Source organism: Xyrauchen texanus, chromosome 25, assembly GCF_025860055.1.
Source record: "Xyrauchen texanus isolate HMW12.3.18 chromosome 25, RBS_HiC_50CHRs, whole genome shotgun sequence".
NCBI classification, from domain to species: Eukaryota; Metazoa; Chordata; class Actinopteri; order Cypriniformes; family Catostomidae; genus Xyrauchen; species Xyrauchen texanus.
In genome coordinates this window covers 24,901,433-24,928,253 of record NC_068300.1, presented here as the reverse complement: position 1 = coordinate 24,928,253, position 26,821 = coordinate 24,901,433, and the positions used below count along the sequence as shown (strand labels likewise).

At 42.6% G+C, this 26,821-nt stretch overlaps 1 protein-coding gene across 1 annotated transcript in view; it reads right to left on the bottom strand.

Moving 5' to 3' along the window:
• Positions 1 to 26,522, bottom strand: part of LOC127619057 (laminin subunit beta-2-like) — a 71,365-nt gene extending 44,843 nt beyond the window's left edge. The window contains exons 1-4 of the mRNA XM_052091780.1: positions 26,379 to 26,522; positions 26,156 to 26,227; positions 2,911 to 3,080; positions 2,619 to 2,754 (exon numbers count right to left, since the gene is read on the bottom strand). Coding sequence (XP_051947740.1) covers positions 2,619 to 2,754; positions 2,911 to 3,080; positions 26,156 to 26,186 — 337 coding nt within the window. The 5' untranslated portion in view covers positions 26,187 to 26,227; positions 26,379 to 26,522. The remainder of the gene's footprint in view (positions 1 to 2,618; positions 2,755 to 2,910; positions 3,081 to 26,155; positions 26,228 to 26,378) is intronic.
• Between the last annotated feature and the right edge of the window lie 299 nt (positions 26,523 to 26,821).

Below are 26,821 nucleotides of genomic sequence, written 5' to 3'. Positions count from 1 at the left end.
GGACAGCGGAAAGGGAACGCTGTCTCCAAACAGAGGCTTTCCCACTGGGTGGTGGATGCCATTTCATTGGCCTATCACACCCAGGCCAGCTAGGCTCGACCCGTCCCCAGGTTGGCAAGCATCGCCTAAAGGATTCCGACGACTTTTTATGGGGCACTGGGGAAGGGTACGTGCAGTCTGACACAACTGGTCACCTTTGCACGTGAAATACTTGCCCACTCTTGTGTCAGCAGTACACGTACATGGCTCAGTGCATGGCGTGATTTGAATTGGTCACCTAGTGTCGCTTCTTCGACAAAACGTCAAAGTGAGTGACAGACGAGGAACGTCTAGGTTACGGATGTAACCTCCATTCCCTGATGGAGGGAACGAGACGTTATGTCCCCCCAGCCACGTTGCTGAGCCGAGCCGAAATACGAGTGGCAGGACCATTTCTGGCTCCTCCGAAAAATTCTGAATGAACTCGACGTATTTCCCCGCTTTTATACCCGTATGTCCGGGTGCGGGGTAGGCAAATACTGTCTTCCTAATTCCCATTGACCTTTTTTCATAGATCAGAGGCATATTCGGCACTCAAGAGAGACCCCTAGTGTCGCTTCTTCGACACAACCTCTCCCCCAGCCACGCTGCTGAGCCGAGCCGAAATACGAGTGGCAGGACCATTTCTGGCTCCTCCGAAAAATTCTGAATGAACTCGACGTATTTCCCCGCTTTTATACCCGTATGTCCGGGTGCGGGGTAGGCAAATACTGTCTTCCTAATTCCCATTGGCCTTTTTTCATAGATCAGAGGCATATTCGGCGCTCAAGAGAGACCCCTAGTGTCGCTTCTTCGACACAACCTCTCGTTCCCTCCATCAGGGAACGGAGGTTACATCCGTAACCTAGACGTTAGTAGTAATAAGCACAATAATGTACAGCCAGCCGGTTGTTATCGCAAAATAAACCCTGACAGGATTATAAGGTCCTGATGCAAAGCTGGGCGAGGAAAAACTATTTATTAAACTAAGATACCTTTTTTAAATGTATATATCTGCTGAAAGTGAATTTTGTCAATGCTTATGAGGACACTAGCAGATGAACTCAAAGCTAACTTGCATGGACTAAAAGCAACAAATTGAACAAAACTCTAATTATGATTTCAATAGGTCTTTAAGTTCAGGCAATATTAAAGCTTGGATTAAACAGATCCCCCCTCTCTATATTTTCTTTCCTTCCATCCTGGACTCCATCCATGTTTTTCTCAATTAAAGTTTTACTTCTGTCTTTCATCCCTCTCTGCCTCTCTCTGTTGGTATGCCAGCAGCAAACTCCATCTGTAATTATCTGTAATACTGCAAAGTTTGGGGAGTGTGTGTCAGGGTGAGCTGTGAACAAAAGCCAAGTCAACCAACAATCCTTCTCCATTTCTCCACTCTTTTACTTATATGTACTTTTTTTCTCAATACCTACAATTATTGTAGCACTAACAATTTTAATTAAAAAAATGTATTATACTTTTGTACTATTTTCAGGTCAATTTGCAGCGCCATTTTGCTCCAAACCAGAGTGCATACAAACTCTGAGTGTCCCCTATCACCCTCTGTGTTATTAATAGACTGCCCTGAACATCAACCTTCTAATAATGCATGTGAAGTGTTTCAGTGTAAGTTCTTGCCAAGCAGATGTGTTTGCATTGCTCAGGGAGGCAATCATATTTCCTGGCAAACACATTACTTTCCATTTGACATCTGTCATATGAGAGCAAATGGATGCATGTGTTTCAAAACACATGGTTCTCCATAGTCCTTAATATTTATCTGTGATTGGAGCCAAGGTGCAGCAGTTAGCACACATGCTCCAGACATACTGAGAGTAATGACCTGCAATGTGTCTCAATCCTATATTTTCAATGATTTCTTGTCAACTTTTGTCTATGTCTCTTTCTTATAAAGCAGTTAAAACTTTAAAAAAGTTTTACACATGGGGCCTGGGTAGCTCAGCGAGTACTGACTCTAACTACCACCCCTGGAGTCGCGAGTTCGAATCCAGAGTGTGCTGAGTGACTCCAGTTATGTCTCCTATGCAAACAAGTTGGCCCAGTTGTTAGGGAGGGTAGAGTCACATGGGGTAACATCCTCGTGGTCATGATTAGTAGTTCACGCTCTTAATGGGGCACGTGGTAATTTGTGCGTGGTTTGCTGAGAGTAGCATGAGGCTCCACATGCTGGGAGTCTCCATGGTGTCATGTACAATGTGGCTCGACAGATTGACTGTCTCAGAAGCGGAGGCAACTGAGACTTGTTCTCTGCCACCCGGATTGTGGTGAGTAACTGCACCACCACAAAGACCTACTAAGTATCAAAGTTACCCCCCTATTATTGGACACTTTTGCTCACGGAATTAATTAAACATGGCTGACTGCAAAAATTGTATTTACACATTTGCAATGGAAAACTTTTGCTGTTGAGCAATGCTTCATCCACATCACTAGGTGTCAGTATAAGTCCAATACAACCGCCATATCAGCTATCACAACATAAACCAAAAATTGCTTAGTACACCTTTAATAGTTAGCTGTGGAAGTGAAGGGGTAAACATATCTATTTGACAAAAGTGATTGTGGTCTTCTGATCTCACCATTTTCAGACTGCCACCAGGACTTCTTGCGGTGAGGTTTGAAGGTGGTGATGACATTCTCAATGCGGTGACTTATAGGGTTGGATAATGGATTGTAAGGCCGTCGTGAATCACAATGGAAACACTTTTTCTCCTCCTAGAAAATGTCATGGTATACAGATGGAATGGGTCATCTATCTAGTGAATATACTCCTTTGAGTTGTCTGACACGTTTATATTAGCATCTTCTGAAAAAGCTGGGAATGGTGTGTGTAAATGTGAGACAGCCCATAAGAGCTGTTGAGGGCTCTACCTGCAGGTGGCTGACAATGCAGTAGGGTTCTCTCCTCCGCATGCCACAGGTGGACGATGCTTTTAGCTTGTTCTCCCGACCCACCAAGAGGTCGCCGGTTGCTGGATAACAGCTTCCATGAGTACATCCATGTGCATGGTCAGGCTCTTGCGCACTGGATGTTGCCAGGACTGTTGAACAGAATAAAAAAGATAGATACAGGAATGATGAGCAGAGCATTATTATTTTTGGGATGTTGATCTCTCTTCTAGCAGAGGCTTTCATCTCTACTGATAAAAAAAAAAACTATTGAACATCCGCTTTATGTTCCCTTGCCAGATGGTCAACTAGAGCTAGAGCAACAGCAATTTTCCATTAAAGTCCCTCCTAAGAGGTGATTCTATGAGGAGGATTATTGCTGCTTTAGTCTGCAATTACATCTTTAGAGATGTTTGGATTATTGAACATATTTAGTGTTAAACCCTCCCGGAGCTGCAGCCTCAGTTAAATCTGGAAACAAGTAAATGGGGTTGAATTCAGTCACATTCAGTTTTAAAGACTCCATGGCTTTCAGTTCATGTTTGTTAGCTTTGAGGTCATGTACACTCACTGAGACCTTTATTAGGAACACTATGGTCCTAATAAAGTTCTCAACATGGTCTTCTGGTGTTGTAGCCCATCCGCCTCAAGGTTTGACATGTTGTGCATTCTGAGATGTTATTCTGCTCACTACTATTGTACAGAGTTGTTATCTGTGTTACCATAGCCTTTCTGTCAGCTCAAACAAGTCTGGTCTTTCTCCACCTACCTCTCATTAACAAGGTGTTTCCGTCAGAAGAACTGTCACTCACTGTTTGTTTTTTGTTTTTCTGATTACCATTCTGAGTAAACTTTAGAGACTGTTGTGCGTGAAAATCCCTGGAGATCAGCAGTTACAGAAATACTCAAACCAGCCCGTGTGGCACCAACAATCATGCCACGGTTGAAATAATTGTGATAATTTTTTTTCCTCATTCTGATGGTTGATGTGAACATTAACTGAAGCTCCTGACCCGTATATACATGATTTTAAGCATTGCACTGCTACCACATGATTGACTGATTAGATAATCACATGAATAAGTAGGTGTACAGGTGTACCTAATAAAGTGCTGAAAATGACCATAAATAATGGTGACTCATGCTGCACTACAGAAATTTTGTTCAATCAAATGCTCTCTAGAATTCGAATGTCCCTCACCCATTACATGCAGCTCACTAGCAAGTAGCAAATCATGGTTCATGGCTATGATGTAACTAAAGCCTATTGGATTTATTTATTTATTTTTAAAGGTAAATTCTGTATATTCTGACCGAAATGTCCTGTTTCAATAGAAAATATGTCAACACAGTGATAATTTTTATGATGGCTGTGACGAATGTTGTTAAAGTTTACATGGGGTCTTTAATAAAAGAAAACAGAAAGCGATCGAGATCGCGACAGACAGAAAGTATTTCAGAATAAACTTTAACAACACCCAACAGCTGTTTAACATTCTTGCCAGTGTCCCAAAATAATTGTGATGCTATCGGGGTATAAAGTTAGGAGAGCAGGGTGCTAGAGCTGACTGCATGAGACAGGTGCTGTGTTAAACACACACACACACACACACACACGAACACACGCACGCGCACACACACACACACACACACACACACACACACACACACACACACACACACACACACGCACACGCACACACACGAGAGTGTCTTAAAGATATTAAATAAATGTCAACTAACACACAAACACAATTAGGAAGGATAGTCACATGCACAGACTTGAGGAGCCTGGGAAAACTTTTGTTTACAGAATTTACAGGCTCTATCATCATTGACCTGACTCTTCAACACAAGACAACTGTGACAGTCTGGCACCACACCATTTCTCATCCCTCTGCCACTACACATACCTCACGCACATTTACCTACAGTAAAACACCCACCATAACACACAAACAGACACATAACACCAAACTCCAAAATAAAACCTTGACACTATTTTGACATTGTCCCTAACACACAACACTGAAGATGCTGGGAAAACACCCCAAGCACAATGAAAAATCCATCTCTGTTTTATTCCCTAAATGCGGAACAACACTCCACAGTCCAGAAACACTAAATATTATTACTTAGCAATGACAAATCTGGTCCTGGTATTACATTTAATCTTTCTGGCAGTGGGTTGACCCATGAAATAGCCAGAAGTTGAATTATTGGAGACAGAGGCTTAAATGTGAGTGAAAGCCAGCGGAGTCCCTTCTTAAACATCCTCTGTTAAATATTCTTGGCTAGAAAAGACAAAGCAGGTAGCAAAACTGACATAAAGTTAAGGAATTATTGTTTTGTAAAAAAGTAAAAGTAAAGTAAAAAATGTACTTTAGTGATTGACAAAGGGAAATAGTCTGTCCTTTAATCACAACACCTATAATGAACGATGATCATAAATGTTGGAGCTTCTCATCCAGGTATGAAACTTTAAAGGGACAGTAAAAAAATAAAAAAATAAAAAACTGTCATCATTTACTCTCATTTACCCTAATTTCAATTTGTATTTTTCAACTAATTTTCGTTTTTCTGTGATCAAAAAATGAAATGTCAGTCTCAGTCACTTGCTTTCATGCTATTTTTTCTGGATGAACATATTTTATTTATGAGTGAACAATCATTTGAATATGTTGTCTGAAGGTTTGGTTTGTTAAAGCTGCCCTTCCTTTGGTCTGTGTGCCACTCTCTGATACTGCCTTACATGGACAAGCTGTGAAGAATGTGGGAGGACAGCTGGCAAAGCAGGCATACCTCTGAGCTAACAAAGCCCTGCTATTGCCTTACTGTACTCACTGAGGAAGAGATCTCAAATTAAGACCCCAAAATCCTGTTTGCTGTTGCAGAAAAACATAACACATATACTGTAATATAGTATATAGTGTATATGCACATTTCAAATTGTATACCAAAGTAGTGTAAAATAAAATAATATATAAGTGGTGCTAGTCACCATGATGCTGCGTGTTGTGGAGGGTTGCCAAGGAGTTGATATACGGTTTGCAAAGTTGTTCGGAGTGTTTTTTTGGTGCACTGCTGTGCGGTTGCTAGTGTGTTCTGTGAGCAAATGAGCCCACCCCCAAGTCTCTATGATTTTCTGGTCCCTAGTTAGGGTTAGGGATCACTAAACCCAACTACGAGCATTAGTAATAGTGATGTTTGATGTGCTTGGTTCATTTATGACCTGTTCAACCGTTCAAATACTGTGAATAAAATTGAATCTGGCATTTAGTTAAAATGCCTTTTGATTCTCCACAACAATATATAAATTAATAAGTAAAAAAAAAAAGAATACATTTATATTTTGGGTGGTTACAAGAGCATTGCTAAATGATTGCTTGTTGGTTGCTTACTGGCCAAAGTGAAAAGAGACCACCTCCATGTATCTATGCCATCCTTTTCCCTAGAGGTATGTGTGGGAAACTTTTTAATGGAAGTAAATAGATTATTTGCTTATTTTTTAAACAAACAAACAAACAAACAAACAAACCAGCAAACAACCAAACAAAAAAATTGTTTAAAATAGAAACTATAATTCTGTATTTGTTTCAAGTAGATACAATGTTTGTAATTATTAAAATTTTCAGCTTTTTTCACTCAAAATGAAGGCTTTTCTATACATTTACTGTAAAGAATAGTATACCACCTCTGACATTTAGGTGGAAAGAGTTCCAGTTGAAATACCTCTAAAAGCTTGTGTTTAGTGTAAATAAATAAGACTATGGCAATATGCATGTTTATGATCAAAATGGAGGTGCTGTATATCTATTCTACTATACCGGGTCTTTTTTGACCTGAACAGAGTTGTTGGGAATTTTCTTACAAAACAGTGTTAAAGGGATTGTTGACCAAAAAATTTAAATTCATCATTTACTCACTCTCCTGCCATCCCAGATATGTATGACTTTCTTTCTTCTGCTGAACAAAAACAAAGATTTTTAGAAGAAAATCTCAGCTCTGTTGGTCCTTATAATGCAAGTGAATGGTGATCAGTCCTTTCAAGCGCCAAAAATCACATAAAGGGAGCATAAAAGTAATCCATATGACTTCAGTATTAAAAGTGGTATAATAGGTGTGGGTTTGAAACAGATAAATATTTAAGTTGTTTTTTAGTATAAATCTAAACTTTCACTTTAGTGAAAGTGGAGATTTACTGTAAAACATTTATGAAATATTAATTTGTTTCTCACTCGAAGTAATTGCATGGCTTCAGAAGACATATCTTAAATCACCGGAGTCTTATGGATTTCTTTTACTATGACTGTCTGTGCTTTTTGGAGCCTCAAAGATCTGGTCACCATTCAGGTGCATTGAAAGGACCAAATGAGCTGAGATATTCTTCTAAAAATCTTAATTTGTGTTCAAATACACATCTGGGATGGCATGAAAGTGAATAAATGAAATAAGAATTGTACATTTTGGTGAACTATCCCGTTAATGAATAGCTAAACATAAAACATTTGGACTATTTATTTCTGTAGCTTTGCTGGCCCTTAAAATTAAAATCTGTTTTATTCGTTTTCTTTTTACTAATATGTGGAGCCTGGTAAAGATCTACACAGTGGTCCTGACAAGGTTCACTGACTCAGAATAGAGACAAAATCTCAATGTAGTACGTAATGCAGTCTGTAGTAGGGCAGAGTGTGTTATCTATATCTCTAAAAACACAGCCACTATGATTTGAGACTGGGCATTTCTCATCGTGCTCTCTGGTGTCCTGTTTGTCCTGTCTAAGCTAATCTCCTGTCATGACCCAGATGAGGAGACAAAGAGAGGGCTTCTTTTCCTGTCCCTGGGTCTTTTCAAAGAAAGTTGATTTAGTTTCAAATGGTTTGATAATGACACACTTGCCTAACTCAAATGTCTTACTGTGCATGTTCTCATAGCTAATTTGAGAGAGCGTAATAACCTGTATTAAAAACATTAGAGTTTTGAATCTGGCGGATAGCAATTATTAGTGAATGAGACCCTATTTCTGTTTCTTGCTCTTTTTCAACATGTTTTTTTCTTCTTCAGTAAATGTAATATTCCTCTCTCCCTCACTTATCTTTAGTCTTCAGTTTCTGCTAGTTTTTGTTTGGCATAGTACGCCAGGTAGAGATTATCACAGCTGGGACTGTCTGCTTTGTTTAAAAGCTGGACACCTGCTCCACTTTTTCATTCTGCAGAGAAGGAAGGCAGAGAATCACTCCATGTGCTGGTCTCCAACCCCAGACAGTAATTCTAATCCTGGGAACTGTTTGTTGATGGGAGGTGAAGAAGTGACATTAACATGATGCATACTTCAGATATTGAGTGACAGAAAGCAGCCGGTCACTTCCTAAATAGTCCAGAAGCACACAGGCCCTCTGTTACACCAACGAATGACAGCATACGTCCATCCATCCATCCATCCATCTAAATTATGGGTTTTCTAGTTTTATTAATTATACAATTAATTCTTTCTTTTTTTTAAATGCCTAGCCTGACTGTTTTCAAAATAGCTTCCACAACACTGCGACCAAGAGAATCTCACCAGAATTTTTTTTCAAAATCTGATGAATAATTATTTAGTTTGCATTGACTCTCTATTTCCTGTGCATTCCTTTGACGTACTGTCTGTCCACACTTGTGTCTGCTTGATTCAGAGACTGTAAACTCATTTCCTCCAACTCATTCATCTACCTGCTGATGGAATGCAGGAAATTATATCCTGAGGTACAGATCCTCTAAGGGAGAGGAGCTGATCTGACCAGGGATGGATGGATGGAAGCCAGAACTCCTGAATGCTTGCCATCTGTACCAACCTTCTGACCCTCCCTATGACAGCGCTTCTAAAAATGCAACCCTGGTTTTACACACAAGGTCTCCAGCATCTCCATATGTTTGAGTGATGCGGTCCCTGCTCTACAGTGGCCCCAAAAAGCTTTTGGACATGTTAGCCACATGCATTTCATTAAAATACTGTTTCAAACCAAGTGGTATCTACAAACTACATACTAGAACTTTTTCATTTTTCTCTCAATACTAACTTTACCTTTCTTAGACAGTTTTGTACTTGTACCAACTGGTCCCAAGTTCATATTAGTGGATGTAGTCAGTTACCCTCAAGTTCACACAGGTGTCATTGCGATCAGAGTAACCACAGGTCAAAGACAGTATAAGGAGAAATTGCAATGCTCAATATGACAGATGTAGGAACGGAACCAACTGGTTTTACTCTAGAAAGCATGCACATTAGCTGGACCAGCCTGAAACAGTTTATCTACTGTTTTATCATTTATAGCTGAAGTGTGTTATTTCTGCTCCATTAGCGACACCAAACAAAATTGCATAAATACACGCTTGTTTTCAAACAGCTTTTTGAATGAATGCATGATATTTGTTGATCCTTTCAATGCAAGTGAATGGTGACCAAAAAGCAGATAAAAGTATCATAAAAGTAATCTATAAGACTCCAGTGGGTTCATCCATATCTTCATAAGCAATTTTATAGGTCTGGGTAAGAAACAGATCAATGGTCCTTTTTACAATAAATCTCCACTTTCACTTTCAATTTCACTTTCACATCTAAAAGTCACATGTGGAGCCTGTTTAGTGTCTCTTTCACATCTGACACCTATCACATCGCTTTTGAAGATATGGATTTAACCACTGGAGTATGGAGTAATGGATTACTTTTATGTTGTTTTTATCTGCTTTTTGGACCTTTAGATTTCTGTCCACTATTGCATTGTGAGGTACAGAGCTGAAATATTCTTCTAAAAATCATCGTTTGTGTTTTGCAGAAGAAAGTAAGTCATAAACATCTTGGATGGCATGAAATGGTAAATGGTCAGCACTTATATAGCGCTTTTTTAACCTTAGCGGTTTACACTGTGACTCATTCACCCATTCACACACCAATGACGGCAGAGATGCCTTGCAAGATGCTAGCCTGCCATTGGGAGCAACTTGGGGTTCAGTGTCTTGCCCAAGGACACTTCAGCATGTGGAGTCATGTGGGCCAGGAATCGAACCACCAACCCTGAGATTAGTGGCCAACCCACTCTACCACCTGAGCCACAGCTGCCCTAAAGTGAAAGTGAGTAGATGATAAGAGAATTTTCATTTTTTGGTGAACTATCCAATGAAAACCTAAAAAAAAAACCATTTGCCTGAAAAGTGTGCTTGTGCTATCTTTCTTTAAAATAAATTCCACTTGGTATGATATCTTGTTAACTAGTGCCATTATATTCAAAACATTTTAACTGTTACTTTTACTTCATATGTTTTTTTGTCTTACCCAGAACAGGTGGGACATTTAAACCAACATTGCAAACTATTTAAAGTCATTCACAGTTCTCACCAAGGAGCTCTAAAGGTTCTGAATTTTGACACAGTCTCAACAGGGCCTCGCAATAGTGACGCAACATTCAGATACTCTTGTAGGCAAATGTGAAATATAGAGAATAGATGTGGATCCAGGAAGTTGGTGCAGTTTATTTGGCTCCTTTTCTAGTGTGTTTATTTTGGCACTGTGATTGTAACATGTCTGACGAGAGCTGAATACTATTTGGAGCCCACTGCCCAGTCTCAGAGTCTGCTCTCTCCTCTAACCCTGCTGCTATTTCCAGCCCTTGTCACATTCAGCTCCTCTCCAGTCACACATCCACACACACCTCCTGATGCCCTCTGCCCCCGACACTCTACTGCACCTCCTCTGGCCAAAACTACTGCAGTCATTTTCATTGTATGTAAAAATTTTGCAATTGAAGTGAATGGTCACTGTCTGTCTCTAACATTCTACCTTTTGTGCCCCACAGAAGAAGGAAAGTCATACAGGTTTGGAACAACATGCCATTTTTGGGTGAACTATCCCTTTAAACTAAAGGCAAACAGCTATTTAATAAAGACATTAGGGCCAATATCGCCCTGACTTCCTGCTTTAATAGGAAATACTTCAGAACAGAAAAGAACATTACATTCGCCAAACCATTTCATGGAGTCTTTAAAGTACAGCCACATGTACACACGAGGTCAGCATCATTCAAATGCAAAAATTAGAATAATCACTTTTTATTATTGAATTTCATGCCATTATTAAAATATTTACAAACAGTCCAGAAATACAGCTGTAGTCTATTGGAAAAAAAAAACGCCTGGTAACATGTCGAACACACAAACAATTGATTTCACCAATGAGAGCAGTCCTCATAAGAGTGTAAATTAAACACAGACCCATACCCTTTCCCTGATAGGACTAGAGGGAATAAGGAGGGAAGCTGGTTTATTAATCAGGTGTTATTACACTGTCTTCTTGTAATGTTCTCTTTGGACTATCTGATTATAATAAGTAAGAAAACATCCCCAAACAATCTGACCACATTCAAAGGCATAACATGCTTTTTACATGTTCATTTATGATGATGATGTATATAAATTATTGTTTTATAAATTAATGTTGAAATTTCCCAGCTTATTATAAACTACAAATAAGCCATTTGAGGAGAAGTACTGTATACTCTGCGGAACATACTGGATGCTTCCCAATCTGTGGGCATTTTCAAACTGGGATGGGCATTATTCAACAATCCAATGAAAGTAAGGACTCTCAATGTAGTAGGCAAATTGTTTAAAGTAGCTGAAAAATGTCCATCCCGGTTTGAAAATGCCCACTGATTGGGAAATGCCCATTTTTGTTCTGCAGAGACACAAGTCTCCAATTGTTGGCTGATTTCCACAAAAGGTGTGTTTGAGCATGCCAACCAGCTCAACATAGCAACATTTGCTCAACCGATGGTGTGAGTTTGGGGAAGGACTGTTTATTTAACCAATGGAAGACAGAGTTTTTGGGAAACCTGTTTTTAAGGGTTTCATACACAGTCAGATTTTGCTATTCCACACTAGTGGCACAGAAATTACTCACTTCACCTTTAACCATGAGAATGCTAAACTTAATCCCCTAGGCAAGTCTGTTTATTTCAGCAGTCATATTTCTCCTAATCTGTTAATTAAATGTGCACTGTTGTCTTTCTTCTGCTTCTTCATTTATAACCTCCAAATTGTTTAGAGATGACTGATTTCTCAGTCATTTGTCATAATGGCTTGACATTAAGAAAGAGTACAGGAAATGTGGAGAAACAAGACCATCTTACACTAACATTGGGTAAACACAGAAGAGATTTACTATCATATGCATTATCCATTCCAATAGCCTTTTGTAGTTGGTGGAACTGTTTCAGTTCATTAAAGAGGATGTTGTTTGGATGTTTAGGTACTTTGTGGAAAATGGGTACAGCTAAGCATGTATTACACCTTCCCTTGACCTGCATGACAGATGAGATCATTCTTCATTTCCCTAAGGAGAGTCTGTTAAAGTGTTTCATATGCTGCCAATCACAGAAGGGCTGTATATACAGCTGTAATTCACACATCTGAAGTTAGTATGAGATATGACATACTTCAACAAAGGTCAAAAGGCTGAAAAACTGTGTGAGATGGAGGATGGGGACTAATGGAAAAAGGAAGACTTCTTATTTGCCTTATTCACAAAACACAGCACTATTTGCCTCGTGCAATAAACAGTGCAACATTGTGCGTTGCCAAGCACTTTACTGAGAAAATCACAGAGAAACAATATACTTAAATAAACAGAGGTTCCCTATCTGTCACTCACTCAACGTTGTGTCGATGAGTTGACACTAGGGGTCGCTCCTGCGGAGCCCAGACATCTCTGATCTTGAGAATAGGCCAATGGAAATTGGCGTGTGGAATTTGCATGCCACTCCCCCGGACATACGGGTATAAAAGGAGTGACACACATCAGATATCTTCTTTGGAGCCGGGCGAGCAAGTTCACAGAGCTGAACTCCTCTGCCACCTCCATTCATCTCTCTACGCTGTTGGATCTACGGCGCATTCCAGCGGTCCTCCTCCTCGCACACCACGGTTGTGCTGAGCAAATACCCCAGAAAACTACGGAGTGAACAACTTCGTTTATATATATATATATATATCTATTTATACCTATGAATACATACATTTATATATATATATAAACACATAAAAGAGTTTAATTTCCTCTAAAAGAGTGGCGCAAACGAAAAACGTATTTTTCAAGATGCCTTTTTCGTTTGTGTATATTTCCTGGTTGCGATTGTTACCTCTCCGCTTCCCACGGCCACTATCGCTGCCTCTCGTGTTGGGCACTGCCCACGCAGGGACAGCGCTTGTGGATGGATCATGCTCTGTGAGGGCATGATTCTGGCAACATTGCGGTCACGGCTTTCTCTCGTAAGAGGGAAAGCCACCCCAGCGACTCCCCGACTCGGTCCTTCTACCCACAGGTATGAGGCGGGGTCAGTTAGCACTGGGGGGATTTGGCGATTTCAATGGGAGCTTCTCCGGGAAACCCCACACGGATCTTCCATTCCCCAGCAGGCTCGTTTGCCCCAGCGAGTTCACGATATGACCACCGGCTTGTCTCAGGGCGAGATCGCAGTGGATGAGCTTTTGATTACAGCATCTGAGAGTGGGTTGGTTCAGTCTGTCGACATGCGCAGCTGACAGACATGCTTTCCCGGGTGGCCGCGAGCATCGGGATGGAGTGGAATCCTCCACTCACCTCTGAACCCTCGCGGCCCGGTGATCCGCCCCGGGGCTGTGAGCGGCGCTTACGGCCGTGCCCCGCCACCCGTACCTTTGTTCCCGGAAGTGCACGATGAGCTCACGTGATCACGGTGGGCACCTTTTACTGCCCGGACCGGTTCGACGGTGGGGCTGCCAGGGGGTGCTCGGCAACTCCCCAGGTTGGTAAGGCGATCGCGGTGCACTTGTGCCCGCGGAGCAGTCCGGTTCTCCCGTCCAGGGCCCGTGGCGCTCAAAGAACTGCATGAGGGTAGTTCTGACCCGAGATTTATGCAGGAGCTGCGCTCAGTGACTTGTCTCGCCCTCCGAGCGATAATGGTCACGCCGTGGTCTCTCGGGCAGGCGATGTCCACCTTTGTGGTCCAGAAGTGCCACCTTTGGCCCAACTTGGTCGAACCAGTTTGGCCTATTCAGCGGCACCGTAGAGGATTTCGCCAAGCAATCCTCAGTGGTTAAAAGGCAGACGGGGACCATTCAACACATCCCGCGCCCAGCTGTGGCAAAAATCCGCCCCTGATGTGATGGTCTTCACAGGCTACGAGGACGAAAATCTTCCTCCTCCATCCCAGGCTGTTCCTGGAGCGGTCACAAGGAGCCAGGTAAGTGCTTTGATGTCTCTAGACTCCACCCCATCGCGAGGCCCCGCCCACTGGTACGTCCGACGCTGTAGTTCCCTTGGTCCCTCTTGCGCGGAGCTTGGGGGCGTGGCTCGTGCTCCCCAACCCGTCGAAAAAAGGCGGTGGGTTGCGGCTAATCCTTGACCTGCGAGTTCTGAACCGGGCTCTGCACAGACTCCCGTTCAAGATGCTCACTCAGAAACACATTCTAGCGAGCGTCTGGCATCTGGATTGGTTCGCGGCGGTAGACCTGAAGGACCCATGGTACTTCCATGTCTCGATCCTTCCACTACACAGACCCTTTCTCTGGTTTGCCTTCGAGGGTCAGGCATATCAGTACAAACCAGGGGTATTGCGGCTTCTTGGACATTGTCTCACAGCGCCTCTCTAGCAGACATATGTAGAGCCACGGGCTGGGCAACACCTAACACCTTTGCAAGGTTCTATAACCTCAGGGTTGAGCCAGTTTCATCCTGTGTGTTATCAGGTGACACAAACATGTAAGTTCGGGTCAGCTGGCCGGGTGTATCACTTGTGCATAGTGCCTTTCCCCTCCCTTGAGGCGAAGACGTGCGCTCTTTCCCCAGTTGCGTTCACAAGAAGTGTGAACCCTGGACATTCCTCCTCCCTAGCCTAGCGGCCGTCGAGTCTTCAGAGAGGCTCACTGCCGCCCCAGTATCGGCGTCACCAGGCCCCCGTACTGAGGTAAGTGCTCCACATGTGCTGGTTGTCCCCCTAGGCAAAATGGTTTCCCTGCCGGAAAACCGAGTCTTCCTTGGGCAGAGGGCCCTCTGTCCTTGATAGCCGTGTTTGTAATAACTCCTCCCCCCTTGGGTAGGATCTACCACGACGCCGCTCCGCACGATGTGCTTCCGCTCCTAACCGGTAAAGACTGTGTGTTGTATTCCACCTAAAATACCCCCCTTTCAGAGCCGGGTGTGGTCTCCGCGGTTTCCTCCTCTTTGGAGGGCTGGGCCAGCCAGTCCTTATACTCCTGAGCTGTTAGCCATTCCCCTAGGTGCAGGGGACTGCTTCATGCCTGCCAGTGTGTTGGGGGTAGTTATGCGACAGCTTGCTGCGCTAGCTACGAGGCACACAGATGTCTGCCCGTCTCGCACCGCCAGTCCGCGTAACCCAGTTCAGCTCTTCTGGCATTTTCCATTGGAACCCCTAGTGTCAACTCATCGACACAATGTCGAGTGAGTGACAGATAGGGAACGTCTTGGTTACTGACGTAACCTCCGTTCCCTGATGGAGGGAACGAGAGGTTGTGTCCCTCCTGCCTCAACACTGAACCAACTGCTGAAATGGCCGGTCTTTGGCTCAGCTCCTTAGTGCGATACCTGATGTGTGTTTGCAGCGTCACTCCTTTTATTCCCGTAAGTCAGGGGAAGTGGCATGCAAATTACATTGGCCTTTTCTCAAGATCAGAGATGACTGGGCTCCGCAGGAGCGACCCCTAGTGTCAACTCATCAACACAAAGTCTCGTTCCCTCCATCAGGGAACGGAGGCTACGTCAGTAACCAAGACGTTATTCTACCTTGCTGTAAGGTGCATATTCAGACTGAAGCCATGTGTGGTTTGAAGCAGTGATTCATGCTCTGCAGGGTGTCAAGTTTACAGTGAAGCCTAAAAGCACCACTAAAGTACAACAGCAGTTTAGCCTGACAACTGCTTTTTATTAGAAAACAAAGAACCACAGCCAAGACTCTGTCTGGGAAAGTAAGATTTTATCACATTATGTGGACATGACAATTACTGTCCAACATGAGACAGGCCCCTGGTTTCTCCCTCTATCCAAAAATAATTCCCTTCCCCCAAGGGAGAAATCTTATTCAACTCTACTCTCTCAATTAAACAGACATGAATCTTCCCCTTTCATATCACTACCTCTCCTCTCCCTATAGTCCTTTTTTCTTGTTTTCTCTCTTCACTGCCCCATTGTTATAAAGTGCAGAGTTCCATGGTGTTTGGCAGAGGCAGCATTCAGAGGCTCTATGGATCACAGTAACCATCTTGATTGCAGCAGTCTCTACCTTCTCTCTTACCTGTGTTCCCACCACACAGCTGCACACTGGGGGCTGTATGATCTTACTACACATCACAGGAATAATAAAAAAAAAAGCTAGAAGGCAAAAGGGTTGTCAAAGGGAGTCAAAGGGATTGTTGCCATTTCCTATCCTCCACATTTTATGCCAGCTTTGACTTTCAAGATGGAAATTATGAACAGTTTCTTTTGGCTTTTATCAAAATCAGAATCAGAATCAGAAAAAGCTTTATTGCCAAGTACGTTTTTTACGCATACAAGGAATTTGTTGTGGTGTTGTAGGTGCATTCACACAATCTCTAAATATATGAACAAGAATTAAAATAAAATATAAGCAATATAAATATAAATATGTCCACGCAGTATCAATTAAAAACAAGTATAAAATAAAAGAGAGCAGAGTAGTGCAGTGAAATGTAGAGCCAGAGGTGGAGTGTGGAGAGTGTCAGGGTGGGTACCGGGCATTGTTGATAAGGCAAGTGGCGGATGGGAAGAAACTGTTCTTGTGGCGTGAGGTTTTTGTCCTGATGGACCTCAGCCTTCTGCCAGAGGGGAGTGATTCAAAGAGATTGTGGCCAGGGTGGGAGAGATCAGCCACAATCTTTCCAGCACGCTTCAGGGTCCAAGTGAGGATGGACTCGATGATGGCTGTGTAGAAGTGCACCATCATTGACTTTGGCAGGTTGAATTTCTTCAGCTGCCGCAGGAAGTACATCCTCTGTTGTGCTTTCTTGATGAGGGCGCTGATGTTCAGCTCCCACTTGAGGTCCTGGGAGATGATAGTTCCCAGGAAGCGGAAAGACTCCACAGTGTCAATTGTGGAGTCGCAGAGGGTGATGGGGGCAGGTGCGGCTGAGTTCTTCCTGAAGTCCACAACCATCTCCACTGTCTTTAAAGCATTGAGCTCTAGGTTGTTTTGGTTGCACCAGGTCACCAGGTGGTCAAACTCCCACCTGTAGGCGGACTCGTCAACATCAGAGATGAGTTTTATGTTGTTTTCTTATAAGATTTCTATATTTTATTCTAATGTTTTTCTGAAGCAAAACAGAGATTGGATTTATCCATGTTTTCCTGAAAAAAGACTATAACTGAATTGTAGATTGCTGTTACACAAAATACTAAACTGTATTAAATACTTAAAAGGGTGCCAGGTGCAATGTGACATGAGAAATTGGCATGCTTCTTCAGAATGTTTGTGTACTTTAAATCTACCCCATACTGCTGAATTACTGTCAAACGGCATCCCCTATCACACATTTTTGCATCAATTTAAATGTGATCACATTTTCACTTGGCACTACTGCAAATGCGTTGCATGCATCTGAGACATGGGTTCTGATTCCACGGAAACTAGGGAGTAATTGCGTTCACATAAACAATAGTTGCCTTTTTTCTCTAAAACTCTGGTTAAGTTCAGGTTTGGGGTTTGGGTTAGAGAGTTGGGTTAGCAAAATAAGCATTCCTGTTGACTGTATAGAGCTGCTCTGCTGTGATGTCATATTGTAGGCGAATCGAGATGATAATATGCGATGGGTTCACTCAAGAGTTTTATAATGGTGTTTTCAACTTGTGAGTAAAATAAGGTCTGTGGTAAACATTACTTGACGATACGTGGATGTTTTGTTCTACAACATAAATTACACGCTTTCATACCTCAAACGTGCAGTTTGAAGCCTAACTGAATTACATACTTTTTTAAAAATGCATAGCGGATTTAAAATTCATGTTTGCGGTATGACTCTGAGTTATTTATGTTGTAGAACAAAACGTTCATGTATCGTCAAGTAATGAGTAACGCACACCTTATTTACACATAAGTTCAAAAACCCCATTATTAAAACACATAGGAAAATCTAGAGGGAACCCATAATGAAATTACTTCAATTACAACAAAAAATACAACTTGCTATTGGCGCTACCCTGTGGAAATGTTTTTCCGGCTTCAGCCACTGGGGGCAGTGGTTTTGAATTTTGGTACGCACAGAAATTTCGACCTTGTAAATATACAGTATATATACATATGTATGTGAAAAGCAACTGGCTTGTTCAATGAACCATAAACAATTAATGAACATGCACCTGCGGAATGGTGGTTAAGAAACAGCTTACAGATGGTAGACAATAAAGGTCACAGTTATAAAAACTTAGAACACTAAAGAGACCTTTCTACCGACTCTGAAAAACACCAAAAAAAAGATGCCCAGGGTCCCTGCTCATCTGTTGAAAGTTCCTTAGGCATTGCAAATGTGACCAGCGCAATAAATCTCAATGTCCATACTGTGAGACGCCTGAAACATTGCTACAGGGAGACAGGAAGGACTGCTGAACATCCTCGCATTGGCAGACCACTTGTAACAACACCTGCACAGGATCGGTACATCTGAATATCACACCTGCGGGACAGGTACAGGATGGCAACAACAACTGCCCAAGTTACACCAGGAATGCACAATCCCTCCATCAGTGATCAGACTGTCCGCAATAGGCTGAGAGAAGATTGACTGAGGGCTTGTAAGCCTTTTGTAAGGCAGGTCCTTACTAGGCATCACCGGCAAAAACGTTGCCTATGTGCACAAACCCACCTTCGCTGGAGCAGACAGGGCTGGCAAAAAGTGCTCTTCAAGTCAAGTCAAGTCAAGTGGTTTTTATTGTCGTTTCAACCATATACAGTTAGTACAGTACACAGCAAAACGAGACAACGTTCCTCCAGGACCATGCTACATAAAAACAACAAAGGACCAACACAGGACCACATGAGACAACACAACGAAATAAAATACCTATATAAAATACCTATATATACCTATATAAAGTGCACGTGCAAACATGTGCAAAGTACGGGACAGTACAACAAATTACTGACAATGAACAGGACAATAGACAAAGTGCAGCGCCGACCAGTACTCAGTAATGCAAATAGATGACAGTTTCTAAAAATGTAAACATAACATACTATGAGATAGTGTTCTATGCACATAGCAGTTATTGAGGTAGCAGACAGTTATAAAGTGACAGTAATTAAAGTGCAACTCAGGACACCTGTGTGTGTGTGTCAAACCAGTCTCTGAGTATTGAGGAGTCTGATGGCTTGGGGGAAGAAGCTGTTACACAGTCTGGCCGTGAGGGCCCGAATGCTTCGGTACCTCTTGGGGTGTGTGGGGTCGTCCACAATGCTGGTTGCTTTGCGGATACAGTGTTTTTTGTAAATGTCTTTGATGGAGGGAAGAGAGACCCCAACGATCTTCTCAGCTGTCCTCACTATCCTCTGCAGGGCTTTGCTGTCCGAAACGGTGCAAGTCCCAAACCAGGCAGTGATGCAGCTGCTCAGGATGCTCTCAATAGTCCCTCTATAGAATGTAGTGAGGATGGGGGGTGGGAGATGTGCTTTCCTCAGCCTTCGAAGAAAGTAGAGACGCTGCTGGGCTTTCTTGGTGATAGAGCTGGTGTTGAGGGACCAGGTGAGGTTCTCCGCCAGGTGAACACCAAGGAATTTGGTGCTCTTGACGATCTCCAAAGAGGAGCCGTCGATGTTCAGCGGAGTGTGTTCACCTTGTGCTCTCCTAAAGTCAACAACCATCTCTTTTGTTCTGTCGACATTCAGGGACAGGTTGTTGGCTCTACACCAGTTCGTCAGCCGCTGCACCTCCTCTCTGTATGCTGACTCGTTGACCCACCACGGTCTTGTCATCTGCGAACTTGACGATGTGGTTCGAGCTGTGCATTGCTGCACAGTCGTGAGTCAGCAGAGTGAACAGCAGTGGACTGAGCACACAGCCCTGGGGGGCCCCAGTGCTCAGTGTGGTGGTGGTGGAGATGCTGTTCCCGATCCGGACTGACTGAGGTCTCCCAGTCAGGAAGTCCAGGATCCAGTTGCAGAGGGAGGTGTCCAGGCCCAGCAGGTTCAGCTTTCCAATCAGGTGCTGGGGAATGATTGTGTTGAATGCTGAGCTGAAATCTATGAACAGCATTCGAACGTATGAGTCCTTATTGTCTAGGTGGGTGAGGGCCAGATGGAGGGTTGTGGCGATGGCATCGTCCGTTGAGCGGTTTGGACGATCACGCAAACTGTAGTGGGTCTAGTGAGGGGGCAGCTGGGTCTTAATGTGCCTCATGACGAGCCTCTCGAAGCACTTCATGATGATGGGTGTAAGTCGCGACGGGACGGTAGTCGTTGAGGCAGGACACTGAAGACTTCTTTGGCATGGGGATGATGGTGGTGGCCTTGAAGCACGTTGGAACGACGGTGCTGCTCAAAGAGATGTTGAAGATGTCGGTAAGAACATCTGCTAGCTGGTCTGCACATCCTCTGAGCACTCTGCCAGGAATGTTGTCTGGTCCAGCAGCCTTCCGTGGGTTGACTCTACGTAGAGTTTTCCTCACATCTGCCGTGGTAAGACAGAGCACCTGGTCGTTGGGAGGAGGGGTGGTCTTCCTCGCCACCACGTCGTTCTGCACTTCAAACCGAGCATAGAAGTCGTTCAGCGCATCTGGAAGGGAGGCATCTTTGTCACAGGCAACTGATGTTGTCCTGTAGTTGGTGATGGCCTGGATGCCCTGCCACATGCGCCGCGTTTCACCGCTGTCCTGGAAGTGACTGTGGATTCTCTGGGCGTGTGCGTGCTTTGCCTCTCTGATTGCCCGTGACAGTTTGGCCCTAGCTGTTCTTAGGGCTGCCTTATCGCCTGCTCTGAAGGCGGAGTCTTGGGACCTCAGCAGCGTGCGCACCTCCGCAGTCATCCACAGCTTCTGGTTGGAGCGTGTGGTGATGGTCTTGGAGAAAGTGACATCATCAATGCACTTGCTGATGTAGCTGGTCACTGATGCTGTGTATTCCTCCAAGTTGGTAGAATCGCCATATGTTGCAGCGTCCCTGAACATGTGCCAGTCAGTACACTCAAAACAGTCCTGAAGAGCAGAGATGGCTCCTGCTGGCCAGGTTTTCACCTGCTTCTGAAGCGGTTTTGTGTGTCTGACGAGCGGTCTGTATGCTGGAATTAACATAACAGAGATGTGGTCTGAGTAGCCGAGGTGGGGGCGGGGCTCCGCCCGTGCAGCGCCTGGGATGTTTGTGTAAACAAGATCAAGCGCGTTAGCCCTCTCGTTGCAAAGTCCACATACTGATGGAATTTAGGGAGCACTGTCTTGAGATTCGCATGGTTGAAATCTCCGGCGACAATAAACAGTCCGTCGGGGTGAGCGTTCTGCAGTTCAGCTCATAGCCCCATACAGTTCACAGAGCGCTTCCTTAGCATTAGCGCTGGGGAATGTAAACTCGGTTATGTAAACAGTGGTGAATTCCGTGGTAGATAAAAAGGTCTGCATCTAACAGTCACAAGCTCCAACAGCGATGAACAGTAACTAGAGACTAGCATAGAGTTCTTGCACCATTCGTGTTGATGTAAACACACAAGCCACCACCGCGAGTCTTACCGCAGAGAGCTGTATTTCTGTCGGCACGAAGCGAGGTGAGCCCGTCTAGCTGAATGGCGGCATCCGAACTCTGTCGCTGAGCCACGTCTCCGTGAAAACAAGGACGCAGCAATCTCTAAACTCACGCTGCGTAGCCTGCTGGAGTCGGATATAGTCCAGTTTATTGTCCAGGGAGCAAACATTTGAGAGCAGGATAGACGGGAGAGCCGGCTAGCTAGGGTTTATTTTTAGCCTAGCATGAACCCCCGCCCTCTTGCCGCGCTTCCGCTTTCTCGCACACCGCTTACGACGTCCTCTCCCCCGGCCACCGGCATCAGGCGACGCCGAGGACTGGAGGCCTGGTCTCCGCAGCAAGCCGAGTACGCGTAGCGCCTCCTGCAGGTCATCATGCAGCTTGGTTTTTGCATGAGTCTTATATTTTAGTACTGTCTGGCGATGGTAGACACGAATCCGGATCCGGACTGGATCCACAATGGTTCACTGACGAGTCGCGGTTTTGTCTCTCCAGGGGTGATTGTCAGACTCATGTTGAAGGAATGAGCATTACTCCGAAGCCTGTACTCAGGTGTGGGATCGATTTTGAGGTGAAGGGTCCGTCATGGTCTGGGGCGGTGTGTCACAGCATTGTTGGTACTGAACTTGTTGTCATTGCAGGCAATCTCAATGTTGTGCGTTACAGGTAAGACATCCTCCTCCCTCATGTCGTACCCTTCCTGCAGGCTCATCCTGACATGACCCTCCAGCATGACAATGCCAGCAGCCATACTGCTCGTTCTGTGCATGATTTCCTGCAAGACAGGAGTGTCAGTGTTCTGCCATGGCCAGCAAAGAGCCCAGATCTCAATCCCATTGAGCACATCTGGGACCTGTTGGATTGGAGGGTGAGGTTTAGGGCCATTCCCCCCAGAAATGTCAGGGAACTTGCAAGTGCCTTGGTTGAAGAGTGGGGTAACATCTCACAGCAAAAACTGGCAAATCTGGTGCAGCTCATGAGGAGGAGATGCACTGCAGTGCTTAATGCAGCTGGTGGCCACACAGATACTGTCTGTTACTTTTGATTGTCTGTTAGTCACATGTCTGTGAAACTTTTTCAGTTTATGTCTTAGTTGTTGAACTTTTTTATGTTCATACAAATATTTACACATGTTAAGTTTGCTGAAAATAAAAGTATTTGAAAGTGAGAGGATGTTTCTTTTTTGCTGAGTGTGCTAAAAACCAGCAAAGTCTCTTTAAGGACCGCCTCAGGGACTACGAGAGAGGACACAAATGGCTATTTTTTTTTACAGCATAGGTGCTATGTGTGATTATAATTAAATGTTTATGTTTTGCTGTTTTAATCAACAGCTGACAGTAAAGAACAGAAAGGTTATTAAAAACGGATATTATTCAGTGACAAATGGATTGCGTGAATCATGTCTTTGGGCAGATTACATGGAACGATTCAAACCAAACATTTACTCTCAACACGCAGTGAAAAGATCTCGGTGCTGAACATCTTCCTCACTACGTTCAATCACTGGTGAGTGAAACTTTAAAAATTACAAGCCAGTGGCTTATCACACAAATTTGTAGTCACATATACTAGTGATATAGAGGGTTGTGCATAGATTAAAAGAGCAGACTTAATATTTTAAGAATCGATAACAGGATTGTTCAAATGAAGATCACGGTAAATCAGATAATCAATATTTTTGCCCTAGGCCCTAGTTCCAAAAGCGTGAGAGACGCCCAGCATGTCCACGAGAGAAACGGGCTCAGTTTCAGTCTCTATTGCGCCTCATAAAAGCTTCTACGACTTCACTGAGGAACGCCGCTCAGAGTTTACATTTACAGTATTTAGACGACCTGCTTCTTCTTTATGAAATGCTGGACATGATATGAAAGCACAAATAGTTGAATATAAATATCGATACATGGATCTAAAGTATCGATAAATTATCTTGAGAAAAGTATCTAATGGACAATTACTGACTCAAGTTAACATGCAACCACCAGAGTTTGTTAGTGTGTCCAAATCACACAATCCGTGTATAACTGATTCAAAAGCCTTAAAAAAAAAAATCTAAAATAAACTCTGACAGGCAGTATACAGTAAATATAGAATAAAATAAGAGCACCTCCTCCTCTGCTGTCTGCCTCCTACACTCCTGCTACTTTCATTAGAGCATACCAAAAATAACACTCCCACTGCTGTCTTCACCGCTCTCCCTCTGACACCTTCATTCTCCTCATTCTCCCCTTCATTCTCCCCAGCTTCTCCTGTCAGCTTTATCAATCCTCTCAGACAGAGAGGCTTCTGCCGAGCCCTGCGGCCCATCACCTACACATACTTACAGTTGCTGGACAACATTAACTCTAAATGATAAAGAAAGACACTGAACTCTGGGAAGACAGCAGTTTATTAAGCGATTCTAGTAAAACAGGGGAATCTGGGAATCTCAGATTTGGTCTGGGGTAAACTTCACCAACATGTGCAAAGTGAAATGTAAAATATCTCTAACTTTAACTTCTCAAACTCATTTGAACCTTTTTGTGGCCTCTTAAAGGCATCTTACAATGATGAATCACATTTTCCTTGATCTTTTTGATATACATTTTTATAAAAAAACTTTATTTATATATATATATATATATATATATATATATATATATATATATATATATATATATATATATATATATATGCTTTTGGAGCGTCAAAGGTTCAGCAGAAGAAATAAAGTCATACACATCTGACTCAATGAGTGTTTGTCAAGTGAAGAACTGTCACTCACTAACCCAATACACATAGTCATTATCACATCACCTTTCTGTAACCTGTTGACCTCTTGTTTCCCTTTTCACATGCCCATACATTTGTTTCAGCTTGAACTAGTCAGTCTGAGGAAATCACAAAATAAGCTAATTGGGTGCCCAAGGGGGGTAATAACATGGTCAACAGACCTTAGATAATGACTCATTTAGACTCTGTTTAACTGTGGGGCCAAAACAGGTAGAATGAGCTGTTTACTGAGACATTAATGCAATAGACTTCAATTCTATGTGTAAAGGATTCATGGGGCATGCCAATATGGCAATCCACCTTTCTGAAATTCTAAATGTAAAGCCTGTATGAGACTTTGTATGCTTGGGAATATAAGGTCTGTGGTTCAGGTTACTGACACAGACATATAAAGCATGCAATGTGTCAATCAGTCCATCCCACACCATGAAAGTAAGTATAACTGGCAGAGATCAAATACAATTAGGATACAATTGAGGAAGAGAGGTTTTTACATTTCCAAATCATGAAGTTATAATAAAATAATTCCCTCAACTATTTAACAAACAAAATTAATGTAACACACTTTACAATAAGGTTCCATTGGTTAAGATTGGTTAATGCATTAGGTATCATGAACTTACAATGAACAATATATATTTTTACAATATCTATTAATCATGGTCAATTTTAGTTAATAGAAATAAAATTGTTTATTGTTATTTCATGTTAGTTCATAGTGTTTTAATTAATGTTAACATATAGCACTTTTTATTTTAAATATGTGTTACTATATGTTGAAATTAACATTAAACAAGATTAATAAATGCTGTAAAAGTATTGTTCATTGTTAGTTCATAATGTAATTAGAGGAATATTCTGGGTTCAATGCAAGTACCACAAACAATTATTTTGACTAGCCCTTCCTTTTCTTTACAAAAAGCTCAAATCAGGGTTCCAGTAAGGCACTTACAATGGAAGTTAATGGGACCAATCTGTAAATATTAAAATACTCACTGTTTCAAAGGTATAGCCACAAGATGTAAATAATCTGCATGTTAACATGATTTTAGTGTGATACCATCGTGTAAAATAATAGCCATTTTACAACTTCGCTGCCATGACAATGTAATGTCAAGGAAACCCTAAAACGAATGTAAAAATTATGATTTAAACAACTTTACAGCTCAAATATTAAATTAGTTTTAACAGACATTATGTAAGTCTTCCCATTTCTGCCTTTAAACCCTCCAAAAACTGGCACCATTCACATCCATTGTAATTGTCTCACTGTAACCAAAATTATTGCTTTTTTTTTTTTAAGAAAGATGGGACGAGTCAATTTATTTATTTTTGGTGATCAACATTATGCCACAAATGCTGTAGATTGAGCTTAACTCGTATTGAACTTTAACTAATGTTAAATAATGAAACCTTATTGTTAAGTGTTACCAAAATTGGTTCAGTCAAGTGGTAGCGGGGTAGCCTTTAGGGAAAGCAAAGGGAATAGCCTCAACAAACTCTTTAATATCTGTACATAATACAAATCATTATATAAAAAACCTCAGGCACTGCAAATTACACTAATAGACTACTTAAATGTAATATCATAACATTGTTGACTGTCTTGTTATACATAATAGTAGCATAGCCTACATACTACACAGCCAAATCAGCTTGATGTTAATGATTCACTTGATTCATGTTACACTTACCAGAGATGAACAGTATAACAAAAATGCGCATGGCTTTATGATGGTCCTGTTCCACTGTGCAGTCGCGCGCCTCTAAAAATATGAAAATCACCAATAAACTGTCACTGAACTTCATCATCTCATCATGCATACAACTACTGTACAAAATCTACTTATAATAATTTATAAACATACCCAAAGCACCACGTTCTTTTATTTAATCAAATTGGAAGCGATTACTCACATTTGTATTCGGATATTCTCGGTGGTCAAACTGCTCTTTGCAGTAAAGCCACTGAGATGAGACGCGCCGCAGACTTTAAGAGCTATCAGAGTATCAGACGGACTTTCTGAAGTCTTGTTACTGCTGTGTGTATGACTGATGGAAATTACGCGCTGGATTTCAGCGACCCCTGCGCGTCTCATGCACGCTGGATCGGGGTTACGTCACAGGCTGCATTCGAAAACGTAAGCAGCTGACTTGCTGCTTTCCTTTCTTGTCAGTTAATGGCTTAACCGACAGCCTATTTTAATAAATTGAACTCTTAAGGAAACTGGTCGCAGAACAGTTTTAAAAAAAGGACCTTATTTTCATCCTACCTCCGTATACAGCCTCCGAAGGCAGCGTTTTCCATTTTCGAACGCAGCCACAGACTCCTTTAGAAAAACAAAACAAAACAATATTCT